This window comes from Myodes glareolus, chromosome 4, assembly GCF_982192425.1.
Source record: "Myodes glareolus chromosome 4, mMyoGla1.1, whole genome shotgun sequence".
Taxonomy (NCBI): domain Eukaryota; kingdom Metazoa; phylum Chordata; class Mammalia; order Rodentia; family Cricetidae; genus Myodes; species Myodes glareolus.
Genome location: NC_142029.1, coordinates 107650334 through 107674768, shown reverse-complemented (window position 1 = coordinate 107674768; position 24435 = coordinate 107650334). Strand labels below are relative to the sequence as shown.

The 24435-nt window shown below is 37.9% G+C and overlaps 1 protein-coding gene across 7 annotated transcripts in view; it reads right to left on the bottom strand.

The window, feature by feature from the left end:
* Naalad2 (N-acetylated alpha-linked acidic dipeptidase 2) overlaps positions 1–24435 on the bottom strand; it is a 50931-nt gene that overhangs the window by 14556 nt on the left and 11940 nt on the right. For 5 of the 7 annotated variants that reach the window (XM_048434202.3, XM_048434211.3, XM_085689892.2 and 2 more), the window contains 10 exons: positions 23177–23302; positions 20704–20890; positions 14982–15075; positions 13789–13887; positions 9149–9234; positions 8769–8888; positions 8379–8461; positions 5885–5948; positions 4827–4894; positions 1435–1526 (listed from right to left, as the gene is read on the bottom strand). In XM_048434202.3, coding sequence (XP_048290159.3) covers positions 1435–1526; positions 4827–4894; positions 5885–5948; positions 8379–8461; positions 8769–8888; positions 9149–9234; positions 13789–13887; positions 14982–15075; positions 20704–20890; positions 23177–23302 — 1019 coding nt within the window. The remainder of the gene's footprint in view (positions 1–1434; positions 1527–4826; positions 4895–5884; positions 5949–8378; positions 8462–8768; positions 8889–9148; positions 9235–13788; positions 13888–14981; positions 15076–20703; positions 20891–23176; positions 23303–24435) is intronic. The other 2 variants (XM_085689895.2, XM_085689894.2) reach the window with 2 other exon arrangements.

Below are 24435 nucleotides of genomic sequence, written 5' to 3'. Positions count from 1 at the left end.
CAGACCAGACCTTCATCCAAATCACTGAAGAAAACGTTCTCAAGCAAGAAAAGGCATACTCATACCAGAACGCCCTTTATTAAATATAAAACAAAAATGAGGGGGTTAGGGAGATGAGTCAGTGGGCAAAGTGTTTTTTATGTAAGCATGAGGACTTAAGAGTTCAGATTTCCACAATCCACATAAAAGCCAATCGTGGCCACTCATATCTCAAACCCCAGGGCTGAGGGTAAGGGTAGACAGTCAGATTCTGGAAATCCACAATCAGCCAGTTTTGCTGGGTGCTCCAGGTTCAGTGAATGATCTATCATGAAAAAGTAAAAATAAATAAGGTAGAGGGGCTGGAGAGACAGCTCAGTGACTAAAAGCAAATATACTGCTCTTCCAAAGGACTTGAGTTCAGTTCCCAGAACCCACATCACATGGCTCAAATTGACTATAAATTCCATTTCAGTTTATCCAACTCATCTGGCCTCTGAGGACACATGCACACGCCCACACACAGATGCACATGTATACACATCAAAAAATTATAATAAATCTTTTTTAAGAAAAAAATAAGGTTGGGAATCAATGGAGAAAGATTCTGGCATTAACCTCTGGCCTTCATCAATATGTATTTACCACATTCACATACATACACACACACATATATATAGCACATCCACATACATGCACACATACACAAACACCACATCCACACACATCAATATGTACACTACATCCACTCACACACACCCATACATACATATACCACGTCCACACATTATGTACACCATGTACACACACATGAACACTCACTTTGATACACGTCCAAACACATGAACATACATATACATCCATACACACCCACACTCATGAACACTTACAGTACATTTATATTTACATCATTATCTCATGAAGTTATGCTATTATCTAAAGTATATACTACATATCTAAAATTACATTTCTGTAAAGATGCCAAATAATGACTAATAAATAGCAAAATAATTGTAAACTTTATTTTACTTATATTTATATGCACATATTTGCATGTATAAACAAGGATGTTCAGGTGCCCACGGAATCCAGAAGAGGCTATTGAATCTCCTAGAGCTGGGGACAGATGGTTGTGAGCCACCTGACATGGGTGCTGGGAACTGAACTTGGGTCCAGTGGTAGAGCAGCAAGCACGCTAAACTGCCAAGTTATTTCTCAAGTCCCCACAAAATCAGTTTAGTTGAAAATTTTCAAAAATATAACTATCTATGTTACACTGAACACTAAAAATGTGTTTGAGCTGAGTAGTAAGCAAAACAGCAACTGACTAGACAGCTTTATTGAATTTATTTACATTATTGATAAGCTCCATAAGAATTGCAAGTTTGGAGGAGCAAGGGAAAAGGAGCAATCTATATTAATCCCAGGGTAGAAAAGCTACATATGTTAATTTACCTAGGAAAAACTTTATTTTCAGGTGAAGGGTCTTTTTCCAGCCAGCTTTCATAAAGTGATTTGCTTTCAAAACCATCATCAGGGCTGGAGATCTAGAAAAACAAACAGTGGTCTTCAGGAGGGGAAGCAAATGTGTAATCAATATAACTCCATCTGCACATTAGTATCAACTTCTGTTGCTATCTGCGCATGCATATGTCATGTTCATTTGCATAAAATAGTATATTTGCAGCGCCTAAGTAAAGGACAAAACTAGCACAATTTCTTCTACATCTATGATAACTGTTGTTGGTAATGTTGCCAGCTACCTAAAAACGGGGATTTCCTTTTTTATTAACATTTTAAAGGAAAGTTTTAAATTGTTTCAGGTAAAGATACTGGAAAAAATGTAGACAATTTTCTATAATCAATTGCCTTTATCCAAGCAGATGGATCCTACTTTTGCTGAAAAAGAAGTCAGGAATAGTGAGAATAATTATTTATATTTTTAAATTATTATTTTATGTTTAAGCAAAGCTGGATTTTCTTAATGTGAGGAAATGGAAACTTATACATTGGTACAGTCATTGCGGAAATCAGTGTGGCACTTTTTCAAAATAAAAATAGATCTTCATAGGACTCAGCTATACCACTTCTGCACATACACCCAAAAAGCTAACAATAGAGACACTTGCATATTCGTGGTCATTACTACATTCTTCACAATAGTTAGGGAATGGAATCACAATAGTTAGGAAATGGAATCAAACTAGATGTCCATCAACTGAAATGCAGGTAAGTAAAATGTGTCACATTTATACAATGCAATTCTATTTAGCACCAAATAAAAATGAAATTTGTAGAAAAATGGGTAGAATTGGGGGTAATAGTTACTGAGGTATCTCAAATGTTATGTGTTCTTTTTTTATATGTGTGTCATACCTTGTAATTTAATTTTGTATTTAACTTGGAATGTCGATAGAGAGCAGAAAATCATAAAGGGAATATGGGGTTAGGGAAGAGTTCTAAAGATGGATGGCTAGTAGAACTCATGTGGTATGAGACTGGAAGGGGACATACCAGGATGCTGAAATTTAAATGAGATTGTGGGGAGAATTAGTAACGATATAAGAAGTCATGTGGAAGCCTGTTGTTCTATTAGCTAACCAAAAATATTTTTTTTTAATGAAAAGAGTTTATGGGTGGTGAGATGGCTCAACAGCTAAAGGTATTTGATCCAATGCCTAAAAGTTGAATGGAGTTCCCAGGACCTACATAGTAGGAGAAAACTGAGTCCTACAAACCACACACACATACACACACACACACGCACACACATGCACACACACACACACACAATTTCTTTTTTAAGACTATGGGCTGAGAAGTGGCTCAGCAGTTAAGAAGCACTTGCTTCTCTTTTTTATGTTTTTTAAATTGTTTTTATTGAGCTATATATTTTTCTCTGCTCCCCTCCTTTGTCCTCCCCTCCCCTTCTACCCTCTTCCATGATCCCCATGCTCCCAATTTAGTCAGGAGATCTTGTCTTTTTCTACTTCCCATGTAGATTGGATCCGTGTATGTCTCTCTTAGGTTCCTCTTTGTTGTCTAGGTTTTCTTGGATTGTGCCGTGTAGGGTGCTAGGGAGATAAAGCCATATAGTCTTACGTGGCTGTGAACCTAAAAGTCTCATTTATTTGAATGATTAGTCCCCAGGTGGTGGAACTGTTTAAGGATTAGGAGGCATGGAGGAGGTATGTCACTAGGGGTGGACTTTAAGATTTCAAAAGGCTACGCCATTTCTATTTACATCTCTCTCCGCCTTCTGCTCAGAGGTCAGTGTGTTAGTTCTCAGCTACTGCTTCAGTCTCATGCCTGCTGCCTCGCTACCCATCATGATAGCCACAGACTCACCCTCTGAAACTGTAAGTCCTCAGCAAACTCATGATTCTATAAATTTCTTGGGTCATGATATCTCTTCATCACAATAGAAAAGTAACTAAGATGTGGGGGATGGTAGAAATTGTAATAATCTGTCTACAGGAAGGTGAAAAAGTTGTTTTAGTTACCCAGTCTTTGTATGACCATAAATAATAAGTATGAGTCTTTTCACAAGGTGCACAAACAGTAACTTCTACTTACTGGTTCCAAAGGTCTTAGCACCCCTGACATCAAAGACAGGAGCCATTTTTCAATCATAAAAACATATTCTATAGTATTGCCCCCATAAAGATTCTCTTTACACTTGCTTTTAGGAAAGAAACTATTTTGAGACGTTCCAATAACAGAGTAAGAAAGCTGGGTGGTGGTGGTGCATGCCTGTAATCCCAGCACTCAGGAGGCAGAGGCAGGCGGATCTCTGTGAGTTTGAGGCCAGTCTGGTCTACAAGAGCTAGTTCCAGGACAGGCTCCATAGCTACAGAGAAACCCTGCCTGAAAAAAAAATAAAAAATAACCAAGGAAATAAGTTTATTCAAGAGGGTAAGAACACCAACAAAAGGGAAAAGAGAAATATAGTAAACACTTTTGCTTGAAAAAAAAACCTATTTTTAGAGACACTAGCAGTAAACAGGCAGGTAGGGCAAGCTTACAGAGATTAGGAAACAAAACCTGCATTAGCCTGACACTCACATCTTACTTTTCACTAAGGCTGATCTTAAAGCAGCAAACACTTCTACAAGCAAATTCTTTGGTTTTAAAGATTCATCTCATTTTTATTGATGTGATTTTCTGGTTTGTGTGTGTGTGTGTGTCCTCCCAAGCACCGTGTCTTTCAGGTGCCCAACGACGTTGAAAACGGTGTCTGATTCCTTGAGCTGGAATTACAGGCAGTTTTAAGACACCTGATTGGGCGCTGGGACCCAAACTCCGGGTCCTCTGGATGAGATCCGCTGATGCTCTCAGGCACTGGTCCCAGTGCCTCTGCAGCACTTCTCTAAGTAAATTCTCTGACAGAGGACTGCCCAGAGTGTACAGATGTTGGGAGCACACTATCTGATTTTACTTTGGCATTCAATGTGCTTTAGTTCTCATGAGTACTTAACATGTATAACTAGTTTAATTTTTATGGTGTTTCTGTGGAATCACCAGTTGGAGACTTTCTCCCCTTTTGGCCTTTGGACTGACTACTCTCCACTCTACCCACTAAGTTGACATACAAGGAAATGTCTGGCAATAAAGACCAATGATTTCTGCATTGCCAGATTTCTGAACTCCTTGGCTTATTTTTAATACTTTATTTCTTAGCATCCTCACAATTATGTCACATAGTAAACTGTGTATGATAAATTTTGTTTTAACAGGTACTTATGGGAGTCATCAATGTTCTGACAACTTAAAAATAAATGGAGCTAATCATGCCAGAAATGTGTTACCCATTCATCATAAAAAGTAAGCCAGGTGTCCTCATTTACCTCTCTTGCCACTTTATACACCAGCTGGGAAAGAAGAGGAGTGCAGTCAACTCGTAAGGTGTAATTGCCTGAAGGAGAAACCAAACACAAAGGTCATATTTCATACAACCAAATGAGTCCACTTATGTCTAATTGCACTCTCTATTTCAAATATAATGTAACCGTCTAATTCAAAATGCTCCTGAAAAGTGGAGAGGGTGCAGTGCGTTTATTAAACAGACGAAGCGATGGTGGACTCTGGCGGCTGACGTGGCAGCTCCCACAGTCATCAGCCAATTCTGGTCGCACCATCTCTCAGGGGACAATGCCAAAGAAAGCATTGAGACCACAGAATTCATTCTTCATTCTTTCATTGTCTTAGATCAGTGTATTAGAAAGCAGTATGCGTGTTGTAACAGTTTCAGGGGCAATAAATAAAAATGCACCGAACACACTGAGAGCTAAATACAGTGTGTCCATTCCAAAACAGTTTCAATTAATTGTGGAAATATTATTTTATTTCTCAAGGAAATGTTTTATTAAGAAAATATTTCTGCATGAGACATTCTTCTGAAATACTGCAGCCAATTTTCTCTAATTCATCCACAAGAAAAATGTGGTGAATGTTAGGCCTTTATATCACAATCCAAGGCAAGCAAAGATAAACCAAAGATAGATCAAAAAAAAAATCAGGAGTCAGCTCAGTTGTGAGTCATAAAGATTGATATTAATTACTTTTTCCTGTAGTAAAACTAAAAGCTAACTTAGTACTGCATAGCCTTATCTACATATAAGATTTGAGATACTACTAAAAATTTATAGACTTAAGAAAGCAATAAGCCAAAAAACACCGTGGGGCGCTACGGTGCACTGCTATAATCCTAGAACTTAGCAGGCAGAAGTGGGAGATGAGGAATTCAAGGTCATGGCCACACAATTGAGGCCGTTGAAACTCTTATCTCAAGACAGAAAATAAAAAGTCAAAACAAACAAAAGAATGGCATACTAACTAGAAACAAAATTACTAAAAATGGAATTTACTTTTTGAACGTCATATTTCAAAATAAAATAAGATGCACCTTCTATAGATGAATCTGAGTTGATGTAAGCAATGCTTCTCTCCTGTAAGATCTTTGCGTTCTCCTGCAGTTGAATCAAAGTTGTTAGCATGCAGTTTTTACTGCTTTGAAAATATAAAAAAAGTAACCACAAAAATCTCCTGAAAAAAATGGTCTGTTGGTGTTTATAAGTCAAATACATTATCTGCCTGTGACCACAAACTTGTAGAAAATTCTGATGACTGCTTAATTGATGACAGCAGTAAAAATTAAAATAAGAAAACGAGAATGTTATGAAGCTGTGTACTAAAAGCAAAAAGCCCAGGAAAGATATTTTTAGGTGTAATTCCTTCATTCTCTGTATCTAAATAAGCTAAGGTGAGGGTCCAAAATTTGGTAGTTCTCCATAAAATCTACGGAATCTAAACTGTTCAGTGAGGCCTGAAACTGTTTTCTAACAGGCATCCTTAGAAATTGATCCTTCTAACCAGTGAAGTCTGAGATTCAGTAAGTAGACTCTTAAGTATAGTATAAGAGTGAAAAACACATAAAAGTCCATTTGTCTATATTTATAAAAATCTATAGAGAAGTGAAAGAATAAAACAAAGAAAAGCCTATTCTCTATGCTAGTGTTCTGGGCTGAAGGAAAGCAAGCACCAGCGTTTATCTAATTCATTTTCCTGACTGTGGATTTAATGTGGTCAGTTGCTTCTCAGATACGTCCTCACTACTTTCCTGCCATGATGGGTTGTACCTTTGAACTATGGGCGGAATAATCCCTTTGGACCTTGAGTTGCTTTTCTCAGGCATTTTGGACCAACAAGAAAAGTTAACTAATATGATTGCCGTGATTACAGTCAAAGTCTCTATTACAGCGTTTGCAGGATCTCATTGTGTATCCCTGGCTGGCCTCAAACTATATAAATCTTCCTGCCTCTGCCACCTGAGTGCCAGGAATTAAGGTTTGCATCACCATTCATAACTCCTTATATGTTCTCAGAGAAGTTAAATGTGGTATTGACTATGACAACATATCTTGTAGAAAACTGTTGTGGAATATAATTTTAACTAGACAAGGATATGTAACATTTGTTTTCGCTGCAGAATATTACTTTAACTGTGTAAAGGTGTTACATTTATTTATGCTACATTTGTTTAATGATGTAAGGATGTGTGTTGAATTATGTAAAGATGTTTGCTTCACCTTGCCTGTCTAAGGTATCTGATTGGTTTAAGAAAGAGTCGGAAAGCAGTTGCTAGACAGAGAAGAGAAAAGGTAAGGCTGCTGGGCAGAGAGAATAAACAGGAGGGGAAGTCTAGGCTCGCGATAGAAGAGGATAAGGAGGAGGAAGGAGGGAGCAAGGGATACGCCCAGGGCCAGCCAGGCAGCTGTCAACCAGCATACTCAAGAAGAAGTGAGAAAAGTAAAAAGTCCAAGGCAAAAGACAGATAAAGAGAAACAGGTTAATTTCAGTCAAAAGAGATGAGCCTAAGATGGGCTGAGCATTCAAAAGTAGTAAGTCGCTGTGTCATGATTTGGGAGATGGTTAATGGCCCAAAAGAAAAAGCCTGGTACAGAAAACTTGGAAGAAAGTTGAAATTATTTCTAAACTCACTTGTGTTATCAATGCAAATTTACTATTGCAAATCTTAGATTTCTTTGATTTTTATTTTGAATTTCTGAAATTGAAGGAATACATTTATGCACACACACATTATAAGAAGTCAAACATTCTAAAAAAATTACTTTGATCAATAGTATTTAATCAATCTAAATTAATGTTCTACCTCCAAATTTCATATTTATGGTACCAGTAACAAATGAAACTTTATAATGTAAACATAAACAACAAAGGTAAATGATATCAGATAAGTAGCTATATCTGATATTGCTTCATATTTTATAGTTATGTAAAAGGGAATGAGTCAGGAGAAAAGCATTTTGTAAGCTATACACAGATGTGCATAGAACACACCAATAACATTTATGCTTGTATGTGACAGATGATAGAAAGCCAACACTGCAAAGCGTATCAATGGTATGAAAATGTGTGCTCGCTTTCCACATGTAAGAACTTAGATATTACCAACGGAGGAGAACTGGAAAGGAGAAAGACGGTGTGTAGGAGAGGCTCTTTAAGAGTTAAGAGCCTGTAAGAAAGAAAAGAAATAGACAACACTGTGAAATAGTAAGTTAAGCTACTTTATTAAATTTACAGAATTATCACTTTATATTTAACAATCGAAGCACATGAATGCTATGAAAGGTAAAAAGATTAACAGCTTGCAGACTCTAATTATTTTCTAAGTTTACTGACTTTGTTTTCACAACACAAATGCAAAAAAAAATTGAAATATTTTGATAATAAATAGGTTTAGCATAAGAAGTGACTCGGCTGTGCCAAATAGATTTGAGAGCAAAAACAAATGCCATGTCTTGCCCTCCCTTGAGTCATTCTCTATTAGGTAAGAGAATCTACCCAGGATTACGATGAGTACCTTTGCTGTTACTTACTTCAGCCCATTCAGTTGATCCCAGCAGCCCAAACTCTTCTGCATCCCAGCTGGCAAAAATAATAGTTCTCCTAGGTCTCCAGCCTGGAATCATGTTAGTAAACACAGTTAAATATACCTGTTGTGGGAGTAACTTCCGCTGCCTCAACCAATAATCACTGAAGCAGGAGCCCACAGTGCAGCGGGGAGCGACTTCCGCTCCGTCAGCCAATAGCTGCTGAAATACCAGCCCACTGGGGCGGAAGTTGCTCCCCGCTGCACTGTGGGCTCGTATTTCAGCGACTATTGGTTGAGGCAGCGGAAGTTACTCCCACAACATATACCCACCTACAGGGACAGGAATATAAGCAAGTCACTTTCAGTCAGCAGTTACCTGAGAGATGCTAGTTACCTCGATTCATCAGTTTTCCAAAACTTTGGGCAATCTCTTGCAAAACTGCAGTCCCCGTGGTAGGGTCAATCCCTCCAAACACCCAGGAGTCACGATGGCCTCCCAGAATGACATACCTATCTGGACAAGAATGTGTTCCGAAAGCTTCAGCTTGCATGCATTACAGGCATTAGTCACTTATGTAATTAAATTAAACTTTCTTCTGCCTGAGTTAACTCCACAGAAGACAACCAATAGTGTAAAGGAAAATCTTTTAAAGTGGAAATAGCCTTCCCCTGAATTTCACTTTCAAATCAGCCAGAAAAATATGTTATTAACAGAATTTCATCTTTCCTTAATCTTCGTTAAAAGAAAATGTCTTCAGATTTTTAACGACTCACCAGGTTCCAGAGACCCCCTGATAGTTCCAATCACATTGTAAATCCTTGTGATTCTGTTAATGTTACTGACATGCATTCTAACTTTCCTAGAATTGTAAAAAGAATAAGTTAGTTCAATGAAGCATTGTATTTAGTTTCATTTAACATTTTATTGTGAAAAATCTCAAAACTATGCACTATACACTAGGACAGTGAATTCTCATATCTTTGATACCTCAATAATTGGATTATTTGAAAGATTTCTGAAGCATCATTATAATTTATTCCTGTGTATTTAGGTATGTACCTTAATGTCAACTTTAAATACCAATATTTTGTGTTTTTCTTCATAGCTGTATTACTCATTCTTACTTTTAACTGAAAATATTCTATTAAATGTCTTAAAATACTAATTTTAAAACTTTATATTCCCACTACACAGGAGCAACTGTTTGCTATATACTAACTGAAAAGATAAATTTATTGTTTGAGCATCTGTTTTTATAAATCCCTGCGTAGCACAGTGATGTCTAAATCAGTAACAGATCACACATATGATAGTATCCCAAAAAGTACAAAGGAATTAGAAGGATCTATTAACACGGCACCTGCTATGATGCCACCGTATAATGTATTACTCGCGTATTTGTGGTGATACTAATGGAAACAGACATTATATTGCCAGCCACAAATGGAGAGCAATGCAGCTCTGTACAATGCATAGTGTACTTTCATTATTCATTTAAAGTGTGCTCGCACTTACTAAAAATGAGTTTCCTCTAAGACAGAGTACTGTTAGGCTGACAGTAGCCTCATTTTTCTTGCTTACAGAATCCCAATGGCATCTAGAAGTCACATACCAGACTTTTTGACTCTCCAGGGAGACCTCATCCTCTCTGAGGAGTGCGTGGGGAAAGGTGGTGGAGGGGAGGGAGAGGAAACTAGGATTGGTATGTAAAATAAAAAAGATTGTTTATAAAAGATTTTTTTAAGCCCCATTCAGTGATTGAGGTATGTGTGAGCACACTCTGGTGTTCCAGTAACGACACATTTCTCAAAACACATCCTCCTGGTAAAGGACACATGATTACAGTAATACTTCCTATTCGTTAACTTTCGTCACAGCTGAAAGCGGTCTATAAATATATTACTTAAAGCTGACCTGAGCACTGACTGAAAAAAATATTATGAATTCTATTGTTAAATAAGAATTTAGGCCGGGTGGTAGTGGCGCATGCCTAATCCCAGCACTCGGGAGGCAGAGGCAGGCAGATCTCTGTGAGTTCGATGCCAGCCTGGTCTACAAGATCCATTCCAGGACAGGCTCCAAAGCTACAGAGAAACCCTGTCTCGAAGCCTCCTCCCCCAAAAAAGAAGAATTTAGAATGTTGTGCTAAGTGCATAACTACATACTGAAACTTCCCTGGGCCATCCATCCATTTTGATTCTGATTTGGGCTAAACTTTAATATTCCTTCATGATTTTAACCAATTTAAAAGCAAAGGCAAGTTCAGTCAAACTCAGCCAGACTTCCTCCATCTCAAAGGCAATACACACTATATGAATTCCAGAAGGGCATGAATAAATATTGAGCTTTTTCGTGGGAATGGAAAACGAGCCTTTGTTTTCTCTAGATCGAAAAAGATCTATAATTTGTTATCCATGATGGAAGGAAGAAAACGGCTCCCAAAGCTTGAACAATGTGAAGTGCCTGCAGAGTCTGCATCCTCCTAACATTTTTCTAAATACATAAGTAATCCTAAGAGTAATTAATGCATAATTCAGCTAAATGCTCCATCAAGAGCAAAACCAATTAACAAGTGAGGTTATTAAAATGCATTAAGCAAAAAAATGTATTTTGCTCCTGCAAAGTAAACACAAGGAGGAGCTGGGGAAGGCTTCATGGTGGAGCCACTAGCTGACAAAGAAAACCCCAGGTTCAGTTTTAGCAACAAAACACCAACTGCTACAATGCAGAAACGTTTTCAGCATCTTCCTGTAACTAAGAGCTTAAAGTCATGGGGCACTTTGTGTACAGCTAGTGTTCATCAAGTATTTGTCGAATGCATTAACACACTCCTATCGGGAAGAGTAGAAAAGACTCGAGCTCATTTATTCCGGTCACCTGTATCTTTTGTTTCATTTCATTATATAACTAGACTGCTATATGCATCTCTGGAGAGACAGACTGAATAAATATGCAGAATCATGACAAAACACAATTCACAGTAGAGTCATATTTGGTACACATTCATTTAAGATGGCTTACCACTGTAAAAGCAAGTTTTCCTGCAATTATGTTCATCTCAGCATTCCTAATGAGCTGATTTGATGTATATAAATATGTGTGTGTGTATGTATCCGTGAACATATCATTGAACCAATTTTGCTGCTGTTGTTGTTTTTTTCTTTGTTTTTCAAGACAGGGTTTCTTTGTTTTGCTTTGCAGTTTCTCCTGGAACTAGTTCTGTAGACCAGACTGGCCTCGAACTCACAGAGATCCGCCTGCCTCTGCCTCCCGAGAGCTGGGATTAAAGGCATGCGCCATCACCACCCTGCTTCTTTGAACCAATTTTAACACCAGTCCTTGTTCCTTTATTAGCTAACAAGTCTAGTGAAAGAGAGAATAAATTCTCATTTCATACCTGTCCAACAGTTATCACTTTAGTTACTCTTTATCAGTTTTGCAGGTGCTGCTGAGATATGCTATGACTTCATCTTGCAGGAACAATGTGGACAGTTAAAATTCCATTATTTTAGCTATCTATATATCTAGGTTTAACTTTGCTCTGCTGCTTTTGTGTTTATTTCTATTTCTATTTTTGTTAGGAACAAATTATTCTTCGTTGATGCCAGCAATATGAGGAAGTATCTTTATGTCGTGTCATTTGATGGTATCCCTAAATAGACAAATAATTATCAAGACCTCTGTGAGGTGAAAGAGAAGAAAGAATCTCTCAAAGCTTTGCTGTTATTGCTTACTATGTATCAATCCGATTTTGAACTCAAATCACAACAATGATGAACAGTGTTGGACAGCCAGACCTACACTCTATATTTCTTATGCTTTCTGAGTTTAATCTTTTTAATATATGCTCTATTCATGTATTTGTGCATGTGTATGGAGGGGGCAAGGAGGTCAGAAGAGGGAGGAGGGAATTTTAGAGCCCTTAAGAGCTGGAGTTACAGACATTCTGTGGGACAACATAGACACTGGGAGCTGGACTCTTAACTTCCAAGTCATCTCTCCAGACCCCTGAGTAAACTCAGAAATTACAACGTATTTTCTCAATGTCTGTCTAATTCTGCTTGTAAATTAAAAACAAATAAATGTTATCTTGTGAAACTATGCTATCTTTCTCTCTCTGAAGAATATAAGCAAAATAGATAATAAATTTTCTAATTGAAGGAACACTGTTCTGATTGAATTATGGTGATTATTAAGCCCTTACATAACTCAAATTCTAAATTCCCATAAAAGGAAGAAAACTAAACTTGTTTCAATTTAGCTGATCTAAAACAAGCCAATTCTAACAATAAAAAACATATTCTGATTATCAAAGTTCAAATAGATAGGTAAATTATTAGCAAACAAGACTGACTAAGCAATGTGGGTTTAATAAAATAAACAGCTATCTTTATCCTTTCTGGTTTATCAGCACTAACATTTCCCTTTCCACAGTCTTTTCAGTATATTAGATTTCCCACCATGTTCTGTGTTTCTATAACTATGTTGCCTGACTGCTTTTTCTCAATCCATCAGGCACATATGATCACTCGACTGCAACAGTCCTGTGTTTAAAAACGATAATAATTATATAGGGCAGTGGTGACACATGCCTTTAATCCCAGCACTTAAGAGGGTCTCTGAGTTCAAAGTCAACCTGGTCTTTAGAGCAAGTTTTAGCACAGTCAGGGCTACATAAAGAAACCTTGTCTTGAGTAGAAAAAGACAAGTGCTCCTGAGTAAACAGGGAGTGAGGGGATCATAGGAGAGGGAAGAAGGGGAAGGGGGAGGGAGAAGAGAGGGTGCAGAGAAAAATATATAGCACAATAAAAACAATTTTTAAAAAAAAGGAAAAAAAACCAAATATTTTAATTCAATTCAAATATTTACTTATAAATAATGTACACTGACCATTTTCTTATTTTAATAAATATGGTTTACTCCAAAAAAAAAAGAAACCCCGTCTTGAAAAGAAAACAGCAATTCTATTTATAATGAAGCATCTATTGAGGATTATTGAATTGTTGACCAACATGGTTTCCTCATTTTGATTCTTATGCCATGGAGTAAAGGTTAAATAACTGAGGGCTCCTTTCTCTCTGCCCTTTATCTTCTCTCAACTGAACCACCATAAATGTCACTAGGAAAACTGATTTAAAACGTGAGTTGAAAATGGAAGCTAAAAAAGACAACACTGCTTGAAATGTTACAAGCCTAAGCTCAAGCATGGTAATATTTCATCTAATAATACAGCGTCACCACCGAGTAATTCAGTAGTTAATTTTGTAAGTCCTTCCGAGTTGATATAAAATAATCAGTTGCTCACTTGTGACAAGGAAAACAGGAAAAGCATATTTTACCTGGCAGAGCATTAGTCTGACATTTTTCTGCTAAAAGCAAACTTTTTCAGGCTTTTAAAGATTCACAACGTTACCTGGAATATTTGCTCCCTGTAAAGCCAGGCCCGATATTGTAACTAACATTTAGGGTTCCCTTCCAGCTTCCATCTGGGGCAGCAGTTCCTCCCAAGTTTCTGCCAAGTGCACACAAAACAGCACAAAGATTGATCTTGAGGAAATCATGAGATTGGGTATGATTCTGCAGAGCAGGAACTATTTACACAGAGGCCTAACCTCATGGAGCTCTCATTCTGGAAAGAGTCATAGCCTAGACAAATTAGTAACATGCAACATGTTACTTATAGAGGTGAAGGGAAAAAATAAAATCTGGAGGACAGATGTGTGGCAATAGCCTCTTCACACTTCACATAGTTGGAAAAGCAGGAAACTGAGGCTATTAGAAAGGGGAAACATTAAGAAACACCTAATTTTAAAAGCAGCTACTGACTCCATTGGGAGCACCTATAAAAGGGAATTAAGGGGACTGGAGAGATGGCTCAGAGGTTAAGAGCACTGGCTGCTCTTCCAGAGGTCCTGAGTTCAATTCCCAGCAACCACATTGTGGTGTACAATCATCTGTAATGGGATCTGGTTCCCTCTTCTGGCCTGTGAGCATACATGGAGGCAGAATGTTGTATACACAATAAATAAATAGATACATCATTTAAAAAAAAAGGGAATTTAGTTACTGTGGTACAACCATTTAGGAAATGGTAGTTGGGAAACAGGCAATAAAATACAGAAAACATTACCAGCGAATATTAGCTCAATGATTGCTGTACTGGAGACATAAGAAGCTGGGACATAAGAAGCCGGACATAAGAAGTCGGACATTAGAAGCGGCACTGTTCTCATTTTACAGGTGAGGACACTAGATCAGCAGCAAGGACGGAACTGGTGCAAGGTCACACATCTAGTAGCTAGCGTGAGTGTTTATACCATAGATGAACAGCTAATGAATATCTAAGGAAGCCTAAATATTTAAATGTTTTAGATCAGTACTCGATTTTAATATTTAAACAGGATTTCATATTTGAGAACTTCATTTGAGCAAAGAAATGTTTTATTATTATTTCTTAGTAGTTAATCTTATTGTTCTTCTCATAAAAATAGTGTTCCTACTTCAGGGCTTATTTTGATATATGTTAGTTTTAACATAGCTGACTTATAGAGCAGAAAATGGACAATATAGGGCAAGACATGCTCATCTCCAACTAAATGACTATACCGTAACAGTATCTCTGCATCATTATAGCCGATTGGATGTACGGGTATATTCGGAATCCCTACTCCTTCTTCAACTTGAAGTCTGAAGGTGTACTCTGCAAGAATCAAGTATATAAGTGAAAACCATTGAAGAATACAAAGACAATGGTATGCAGGAATTTCTTGTAATATTATTACAGATTTGCTATATTTTGACAATTAAAATAAAGTTAAAGGTTACCAAAAGGTCAGATTGTAGTATTTAAACTGGCCTATTTGAGTCAGCAGTAAAAATTAAGTCATTTATATTTTAAAGTAAAATCAAATCATAGAATTTATAGATTTCAAACTAAACACTTGAAATGATTTTCTTAAACTTTTTAATATTTTATTTGCTCAAAAGATATTATGAATTACTATTATAGAAACTCCAGGAAACTGTATGCTTGGAAATGTGTCTATATGTCTAAAGTCACATATAATGGTAAAAACCAGAAAACTTATGGGATATTGATTTAGGAATAATTACATTTATCCAAATAATAAGACAAAGTTTTCTTCAAAGCATGATTTTGAAGTGCTGTCAGACTGATAATCTCTTCATGCCTGGCTATCATGCAGGATGGATTAAAATGGAAACCTTCATGCTATATCTGAACCAAGTGAAAAATGATAAGACATATGAAACAACAGCTCAAATATCTTTTTCTTATTACTTATTTTTATAATTGCCTATTGAAACAAAAAGCCTAACTATATTGTGATATTATGGGCCATAAAACATGTTCCACTAAATGCAAAAATCATACAAAGTGTATTTTTTGACAATAGTGGGATTAATTATATTGGAATTAGAAATCAATATTGAAGAAAATATTTCCAAAGCTTCTGAGTATCTAAACACCAAACAATGATTTTCTGCTAACCCACAAAAGAGCAGATAGGCTGCCTGCAGACCCTCTCTTCCCTCTCTGGTCCCCCAGTTTGAATACCAGCTCAATAGAACACCCTTGGCAGCCCCTCCTCCCATCTTCCATGGATCCCACAGATCTTCCCCCCTTCTAACCTTCCTCCCCCTACTTGTTGCTTTGCCCCAGATGCCAACCCCAGTGAGCACCCCCTGCTAATGGCCCTCTTCTCTTAGGGTGACAAATAGGCTGAAGGCAAGCCCACACCTGTGCTGCTGCTCCCAAGATCCACGCTAGTACCAGTATCATCCCCAGCTCCACAGCAGAAAACCTGCTGTAGTTTCCCTTTCCTCTCTGACCCCACTCCAATGGAACACAAAGATCTTCATCCCTAACTCTCCTTCCTCACCCTCCCCCCAACAAATCCGAGTATCCCAACTTCCAACACCAGAAGGCATTCGGTGGGAACACAGCAACCTAGGAAAGCAAGGGAACAGCCCCCAGCTCCAGTCCACATGACCATGTTGATTCACAGGCCACTCCTGTAGGTTCCCTCCAGATCTCTATTCTTTCTCTGTTCCATCAGTTCCACCCACAGTTCTGCAGCAGAACACGCTTGGCAGTGTTCCCCCACCCCAAGCCCTCCACCCACTCCCATCTCCAGTGGATCTCACAAATATTTCCCCTTCTAACGTTCTCCCCGCTCCACTCCCCACCCCACACTATTGCTTTGTTCTAGATCCCAACCAAGCAGACAGCCCTGCTAACCCAGGGGCCCCTCCTACCAGAAAAAGAAGTCTGGAGTCAGATTCACACCTCTCCTACTGCTCCTGAGTTTGAATCCCTCCATTTTCATCCCAAGCTTTCTATCACGAAGCCTTCTATGACCTCCCTTTCCTGTTTGACTCCATCCCCAAGGAGCAGCGAAGACCTTCCTCCAACCGTACCTCCCCTGCCTTGTCCCTGTATCCCAGCCTATAACACCAGCAGGCTATCCCTGAGAACACATCAGCTGGATGGGACAGGAAACACTCAGTCAACACACTCTCTGAAAATCCAGAGAGAAAATCAAAATCAAGGATTAAAACCAAAACAAAACAAATCCAGAAATCAGCACCTAGACCTATAATCAACCCAAAACCGGACGCTTAGATGCCAGCATTAAAACAGATTCAATAACAGCAAGGGCAATAAGTCTCCTTTAGAGCCCAGCTATTTTACTACAGCTGAAACGCAAGAAAAATACCTTAAAACCAACTATATGAAGATGATAAAATTCCTTAAAAATGGAAATTAAATCCATGAAAACAAACAGTATGAGGAAATGAATAAATCACTTAAAGAAATCCAAGAAAACAGAAATGAATAAATTACTTAAAGAAATCTAGGAAAACACATATAGTTAAAGGAAACAAATAAAACTGACTAAGAACAGAAAAGTGGAAATAGGATCAATATAGAAAACTTAAGATGAAGGAATTCTGGAAATAAAAATTTTAGGAACTCAAACAGTAACTACAGAGGAAAGCTTGACCAACAGAATATAAGAGATGAAAGAGAGTTTCAGGCATTAAAGATACTATAAAAGAAATGAATACATCAATCAAAGACAAAGTTACATCTAAAAATTTCCTGATACAAAACATCCAGAAAATCTGGGACACTATGAAAAGTCCAAACCTAAGAATAATAGGGATTAGAATAAGAAGATCTTCAGCTCAAAGGCCCAGAAAATGTCTTCAACAAATGTTGGGGACCCTTCCCCAACCTCCTCAGTTATGGATGACCCTGGGTAGTGCTGCAGAAATCAGGACACAGGGGATGCAGAGTAGGAGATACAACTGCATACTTTATAGCAAAGCCAGTGCTCTTTCTATAATACTCAAATCACGATTCAAACTAGGTTTCCAAAATACATGAAAATAGTTTCATAGACTAGTCACTTGGTTGCAACTAATTTCAAGAACTTTGTGCCTAGCTAATCTAAACGAAAAGCTCGGTGTTATGGGAATAAGTCTTGTTGTAATATAATATGTAAAAACACCTCATCAGAAGACAAACCACAACCTAATCAGAGTCTTTGAACTACAGTGCACATCTGTGTTCTCAAGGACTGACCATTGGCAAGGCACTCTACTGATAGAAGAGGTATGCCTCCTCCCGATTTGGTTTGCCAAGTCTATCAGCAAGAATGGTATCTCAAGTCTCCCTTGCACAGAGTTTCTATGCAGTTCAAAACCAGCCCTCTACAAACAAAATCATAAAATAAATTTCCCTAATCTCAAGAAGGAGATGCATACAAAGGTACAGGAAACTTACAGAACACCAAATAAGTTGGACCAAAAAAGAAATTCTCTCCAGCAACATAAAAATCAAAACACTAATCATACAGTACAAAGAAAAAATATTAAAAAACACAAGGGAAAACAGCCAAGTACGCATAAAGGCAGACCTATTAGAATTACACCCAAGTTCTCAGTGGAAACTCTAGAAGCCAGAAGAGCCTAACCCTTGCAGACTCTAAGAGACCTGTTCTACCTACTATACCAGCAAAACTTTTAATCACCATAGATGGAGAAATCAAATATCATAGATATTCCATGATAGAGCCAAATCCAGCATGAAAGAAGGTACAAGATGGAAAAATCCAAACCACCAATGTTAGCTACACCTATGAAAATGTAGGAAATAGTCTTCTATCAGCAAAAACAAAAGAAGGAAAGCTCACACACACCACAGCCACCATCACCATCACAACCAACAACAAAGTAATAGAAATCAACACTCACTGATCATTGATATCTCTCAGTATCATTGATCTCAATTCCCCAATGAAAAGACACAGACTAACAGACTAGATGCAAATCCTTCTGCCGCATCCAGAAAACACACATTAACAGCAAGGATAAACAGTACATCAGGGTAACGGGTTGGAAAAGGATTTTCTAAGTAAATAGATCTAACAAGAAAGCTGGTATAGCCATTTTAATATCGAAGAAAATAGACTTCAAACCAAATGTAATAAAAAGAGACAGGGAGGGACACTACACATTACCTTAGTTAGGGTTTCTATTGCTGTGAAGTGTAAACAGGGAGCTTTTCTTTTGTCCTAACCATCTGGTCCCAGATAAACACAGAGATGCCTATATTAATTACAGAATGTTTGGCTTATAGTTCAGGCTTATTACTAATTAACTCTTACAACTTATATTAACCCATTTCTGTTCATCTACATTTTGCCACATGACTTCGTGGTTTTAACTGTTTTCTAGCATCTTGCTTCCCTGGCAGCTGGCTCATCTCTCCCTCTCTCCACTCTTTTTTGTCCCTGTCTCTCCATTTGGCTTTCCTGTCTGGCTTTATTCTGCCTTGTTATAGGTCAAAGCAACTTCTTTATTAACCAATGAAAGCAACACATATCCACAGTGTACAGAAGAAACACCCCATAGCAGTGAAAAGACACCATGACCACAAAAACTCTTATAGAGAAAAGCACCAAACTGGGGCTGGCTTACAGTTTGCAGTGGTTTGGAAGAAAATAACCCCCAAAGGGAGTAGCACTATTAGAAGACCTGGCCTTCTGGAGGAAGTGTGTCACAGTGTGGGCGGGATTTGAGGTTTCTTTTCCTCAAGCTTTCCTCAGTGTGACGCTCAGTGGACTTCCTGCTGCATTCTGATAAAGACATAGCCAGCACCACATCCGCCTGCAGGCCACCAAATTCCCTGTCACGATGATAATGAACTGAACATCTGAAACTATAAGAGAGCCACCCCAATTAAATGTTTTCTTTATAAGAGTTTTCATGGTCAGGGTGCCTCTTCAAAGCAATAAAAACCTTAACTAAGACGCAGCTTCAGAGGTTTAGTCCATTATCATCATGGCGGGAATGTGGCAGTACGCAGGCAGACATGGTGTTGGAAAAGGAGCTGAGAGTTCCACATCTTGATCAATAGGCAGCAGAAGGAGTCTGTGCATCACATTGAGTGTAGCTTGAGAGCATGAGACCCCAAAGCCTGCCTCCACAGGGCCAGGACACACTTCCTCCAATAAAGCCATACCTACTCCGATAAGGCCACACCATCTGATAGCACCACTTCCTAATGGCCAAGCATTCAAACACGTCTATGGGGGCCATTCCCATTTAAACCACCACGTTCCACTCCCTGACCCCAAAACAATACAACCAAAATTTTTCCTGAAAGAGAAGACTGTCCAGTCTCTCCATGTCTACTCATAGTACTCAATGTTTTAGCTAGAGCAGCAAGACAGCTCAGAAAGATTAAGGGGATACAAATTGAAAAACAGGAAATCAAAGAATCATAATTTGAAGATGATATGATAACCTCTATCAGTGACCCTAAAAATTCCACCAGGGAGCTCCTACAAAGAAACTGAGAAAGAAATGAGGGAAACAATACCTTTCACAATAGCCTCAAATAATAATCAAAAAATCAGTAGCCTAAAATAATAAAAAAAAATATTACCAAGCACGCGAAAGACTTGTATGATAAACTTCATGTCTTTGAAGAAAGAAATTGAAGCTATTAGAAGATGGAAAGATCCCCCCTGCTTATGGGTCAGTAGGATTAACATAGTGAAGATGCCCATCAATCCACAGATTCAGTGCAATCCTCTTCAGAATTCCAAGACAATTCTTTACAGACCTTGGTAGTACAATTTTCAACATTATGGAAAAAACCAAAAAACCCAGGATGGAGAAATTACTTATTTCTGAGCAGTCAGGATTCCAAAAGACATACAGTGCTTGTTTTTATACAGTTAGAACAGCAAGGAGTACTTCACAAAAGGGATCAACCAACAGATTTGCCCATTACCTTTAGCTGGATAGCCTGGTGTAAGTGGATCACCTGCTCCATTCAGATTTAAAACATTTCCTCTCTGTGCTGCAGTTCCTGGAAGGTTCCATCCTTTGGGATATGGCTCTACCTCGGGGGCACAGTAGTCAGCTGGGTCAGAGTACAGGATGATTCCCATGGCTCCGGCTATCATGGCATTTTTCACCTGCAAGAGCAACGTGCAACACGATGCAGGAATGCAAAAGACTGGCTTGCTCCAGCAAAAGTAGATTAATAACTGCTTTTGATGCTGTTGTTATGTGCTTGTTATCTTTGCTTCCAAATTAATCTCCTTCACGGTAAACTTAACAAACAGAAGAACTGTTTCTGTCATTCCCAAACCTGCAAAATTAGTCTTCTTTCTTTATACTTATTTTATATATTTCTATCATAGGAAAGTTTATGATAAATTAAAATATCTTTCTAGTGTTTGTCTTCCCTACTAAAATGAGAGGGTTGATGAGAGTGCGAATGATGCTATACTCCTAATCAACTACCCACACATCTTGCACATCACTGAGTAAGCACTCAAATACTTACATAACCAAACAGATTGTGAACACTATGTAGAATAGTCATAGTGTGTTTTTCAAAATAAACTTTGTAAGCATCAAACCATCTGGATTAAATTTGATAAGAACAGAAAAACTTTATTCTGTGAGATAACTAATAACTGAATTGTTTTGTTTTTGTTTTACAAGACAGGGTTTCTCTGTGTAACAGCCCTAGCTGTCCTGTAACTAACTCTTGTAGACCAGGCTGGCCTCAAACTCACAGAAATCTGCCTGCCTCTGCCTCCTAAGTGCTGGGATTAAAGGCGTGCGCCACCACTGCTTGGCTGAGATAATTCTGAATTCTTAATCATCAGAAATGTTGCAGCAAAAAGTAGGTAATTCTCATTCTTGGGTCTTTTGTATGTATTACAATGTTAAGAAAGCACTCAGCTTTGTCAACATCTCAATTTTCTGGAAAGGAAATTAGATTATTTCATCAAAATTATGAAATAACATTAATAATATATATATATAATACATACACTTAATTTTTATTAATGTATATCACAAAAACTGGATGCAAATGTTTGAAGTATATTGGAATGTTAACAATGGAATTCTTTATAGTAATAACATACTGAAGCCCAGCTAAGGAAAGTATCTGTCAACAGGAGAATGATTAAACATATTATCAATTCTGAAAAATACTATGTTCTTATTTTAATGAATGAGGGACTTAATAAAGAGTCACATAGAAAGTGCTAGTATCAGTTTGCTACTGAGATGCTCTTTCCAGTATAGACTAGGATCCTATGAAGAACTCTACGGTGTCAGTGCTATTAGCATCCATATTCTGCTCAAGAGGACTCTGGGACAGAGAGAGTAGGTGACAGTGAAAAAATCTAAAGATTCAGTGCCCAGACTAGTCCCGACCCAAGGATGGGGAACCAGGGTCCTAGCCCCTTTACTGCTACTATATTGTACAGCTCTTAGTACCTTACTGTAGGTGTGCATAGCAGTAGATGGGTGGGAACAAGGTTACAGAACAGACAGTGGGTCATGGTCTCTTTAAAATCGAATTGTGATAATTGCATAAAGAGTACATATACTCAGATTTAGAATTCAAAGAATTAAATCGGGAAGGGGTGACTAAATTTGAATAAGTCTAGTGATGTGACATTTCCCTCTGTGTGCTGTGATTACCATTGATAAATAAAGGAACTGCTTTGGGCCCATAGTAGAGCTACAGGGGAACAGAGTTAGACGGGGAAAACTAAGCTGAATCCTGGGAGAAAGGAGGCAGACTCAAGAGAAGCCATGTAGCCTCGCCGTAGCATTGTAACACTGGAAGTTTAGCTGGTAAGAAACAACCACGTGGTGCCACACAGATTAATGGAAATAGGTTAAATTAATATGTAAGTGTGAGTCAATAAGAAGCTAGAGCTAATGAGCCAAGCAGTGATTTAGTTAATACCGTTTTCTGTGTGATTATTTCGGTTCGGGGAAGCCAGGACAAACAAGCAGCCTCCTCCCAACAATCTAGAAAAAATAAGTTAGGTAATACAGAGGAAAAGTTCCTTTTAATTGATAGAAATTTCATTCTATCAATCTTTAAAAAGCAAATACTGCTTTTGTAACAAAAATAATGTTCTTTCCAGAATTAAAAAGTTACACCAGGCAGTGTTGGTACATGTTTGTAATCCCAACACTAGGGAGGTAGAGGCAGGCAGATCTCTGTGAGTTTCAGGTCAGCCTGGTCTACAAAGCGAGTTCCAGGATAGTCAGAGCTACACAGTGAGACCCTGTCTCAAATAAGAAAAGACATATAAAGTTATATAAAATAAAGATTTCTGTGTACCCATGAGAAAAAAGAGCAATTTTAGAGAGTGAATATAACTGACCATTTATATTTGTATGATCCAACCTCTCCCTTTCCCTCTAGAAAAAAAATACCCTACTTTATTTCCTCGAAAGATCTTCCCATATCTTGCAATAACAATCTTCCCAGTACAGCTGATGTTCATCTCTCTTTCTAGTTTGAAGAAGTCTTCAGTGCGAGCATAGTTGACATAGACCAGCTCTCCCTACAAGAAAAGGGAAATATACGTATGCTGCTGCCTTCAAGGCAAAATTAAAATACTTTGTTCTTCAAAAGTCTATTGACAATTTTCTTTCCTTATTTGGAACTCAACAACACTGTTTTAACACTTCATAAACTTCTTTATGGAGCTAAGACATATTTGAAATACTTATCCTCCAGAAGAAACTATCAGTAGGAAACAGGCAATACAAATTTCAATGAACCCAGCTTTGTTTTAATTTTTATTGCCTATCTTTTTTTCTTTTATTGAACATACTTTTTTAATACATATTCCAATAATCGTTTCCCTTCCTCTTCCTCCTTCCAGATCTTCCCCATCTCTTCTCCCATCAGAAACCACACCCTTTCTGTTTCTCCTCAGAAAACAAACAGGTATCCAAGGAATGATAGTAAAGTAAGATATGATAAAAACAAAAATGAACAAACCAGAACAGGATGACATAATCAAAAAAGAACAAGAACAAAAGAAAAATTATAAGAAATGCATATAAATGCAGGCCCTTGTATTCATACACACGGGAATTCAATAAACACACAAACTGGAAGCCATAGTATACATGCAAAAGACTTGCAAGAATGAAAAAAAAAAAAACCTGACTTAAAATTATGAGAAAAAAAGCCTCCAAAGATGCTGTTGGATTCATTTTGTGTTGAGCATATACTGCTGGGCATGTGGCCAACCCTAAAGAGTGGTTTGTTTTTCCAGGGAGACTTCCACGGAGAAAACCAATTTTTCATTTGTAAGTGGCTATCAATTGAAGATAGCTTCTGAAATCCCTAATGTATTTAATTTCCAACCACAACATTATTTTAAGAATATTTGTACTATGAACTTCAATAACAGGTGGATAAAAATAATTTAAAAATTGCATTGTAGCTGGACGGTGGTGGTGCACGTCTTTAATCCCAGCACTTGGGAGGCAGAGGCAGGTGGATCTCTGTGAGTTTGAGGCCAGCCTGGTCTACAAGAGCTAGTTCCAGGACAGGTACCAAAGCTACAGAGAAACCCTGTCTCGAAAAACCAAAAAAAAAAAAAAAAAATCACATTGTAAACAGTGGGGAAAGCTGCTGAAGGCGCCTGCTGAGAGCACAGTTGGAGGTTTGCATTCTCCAACT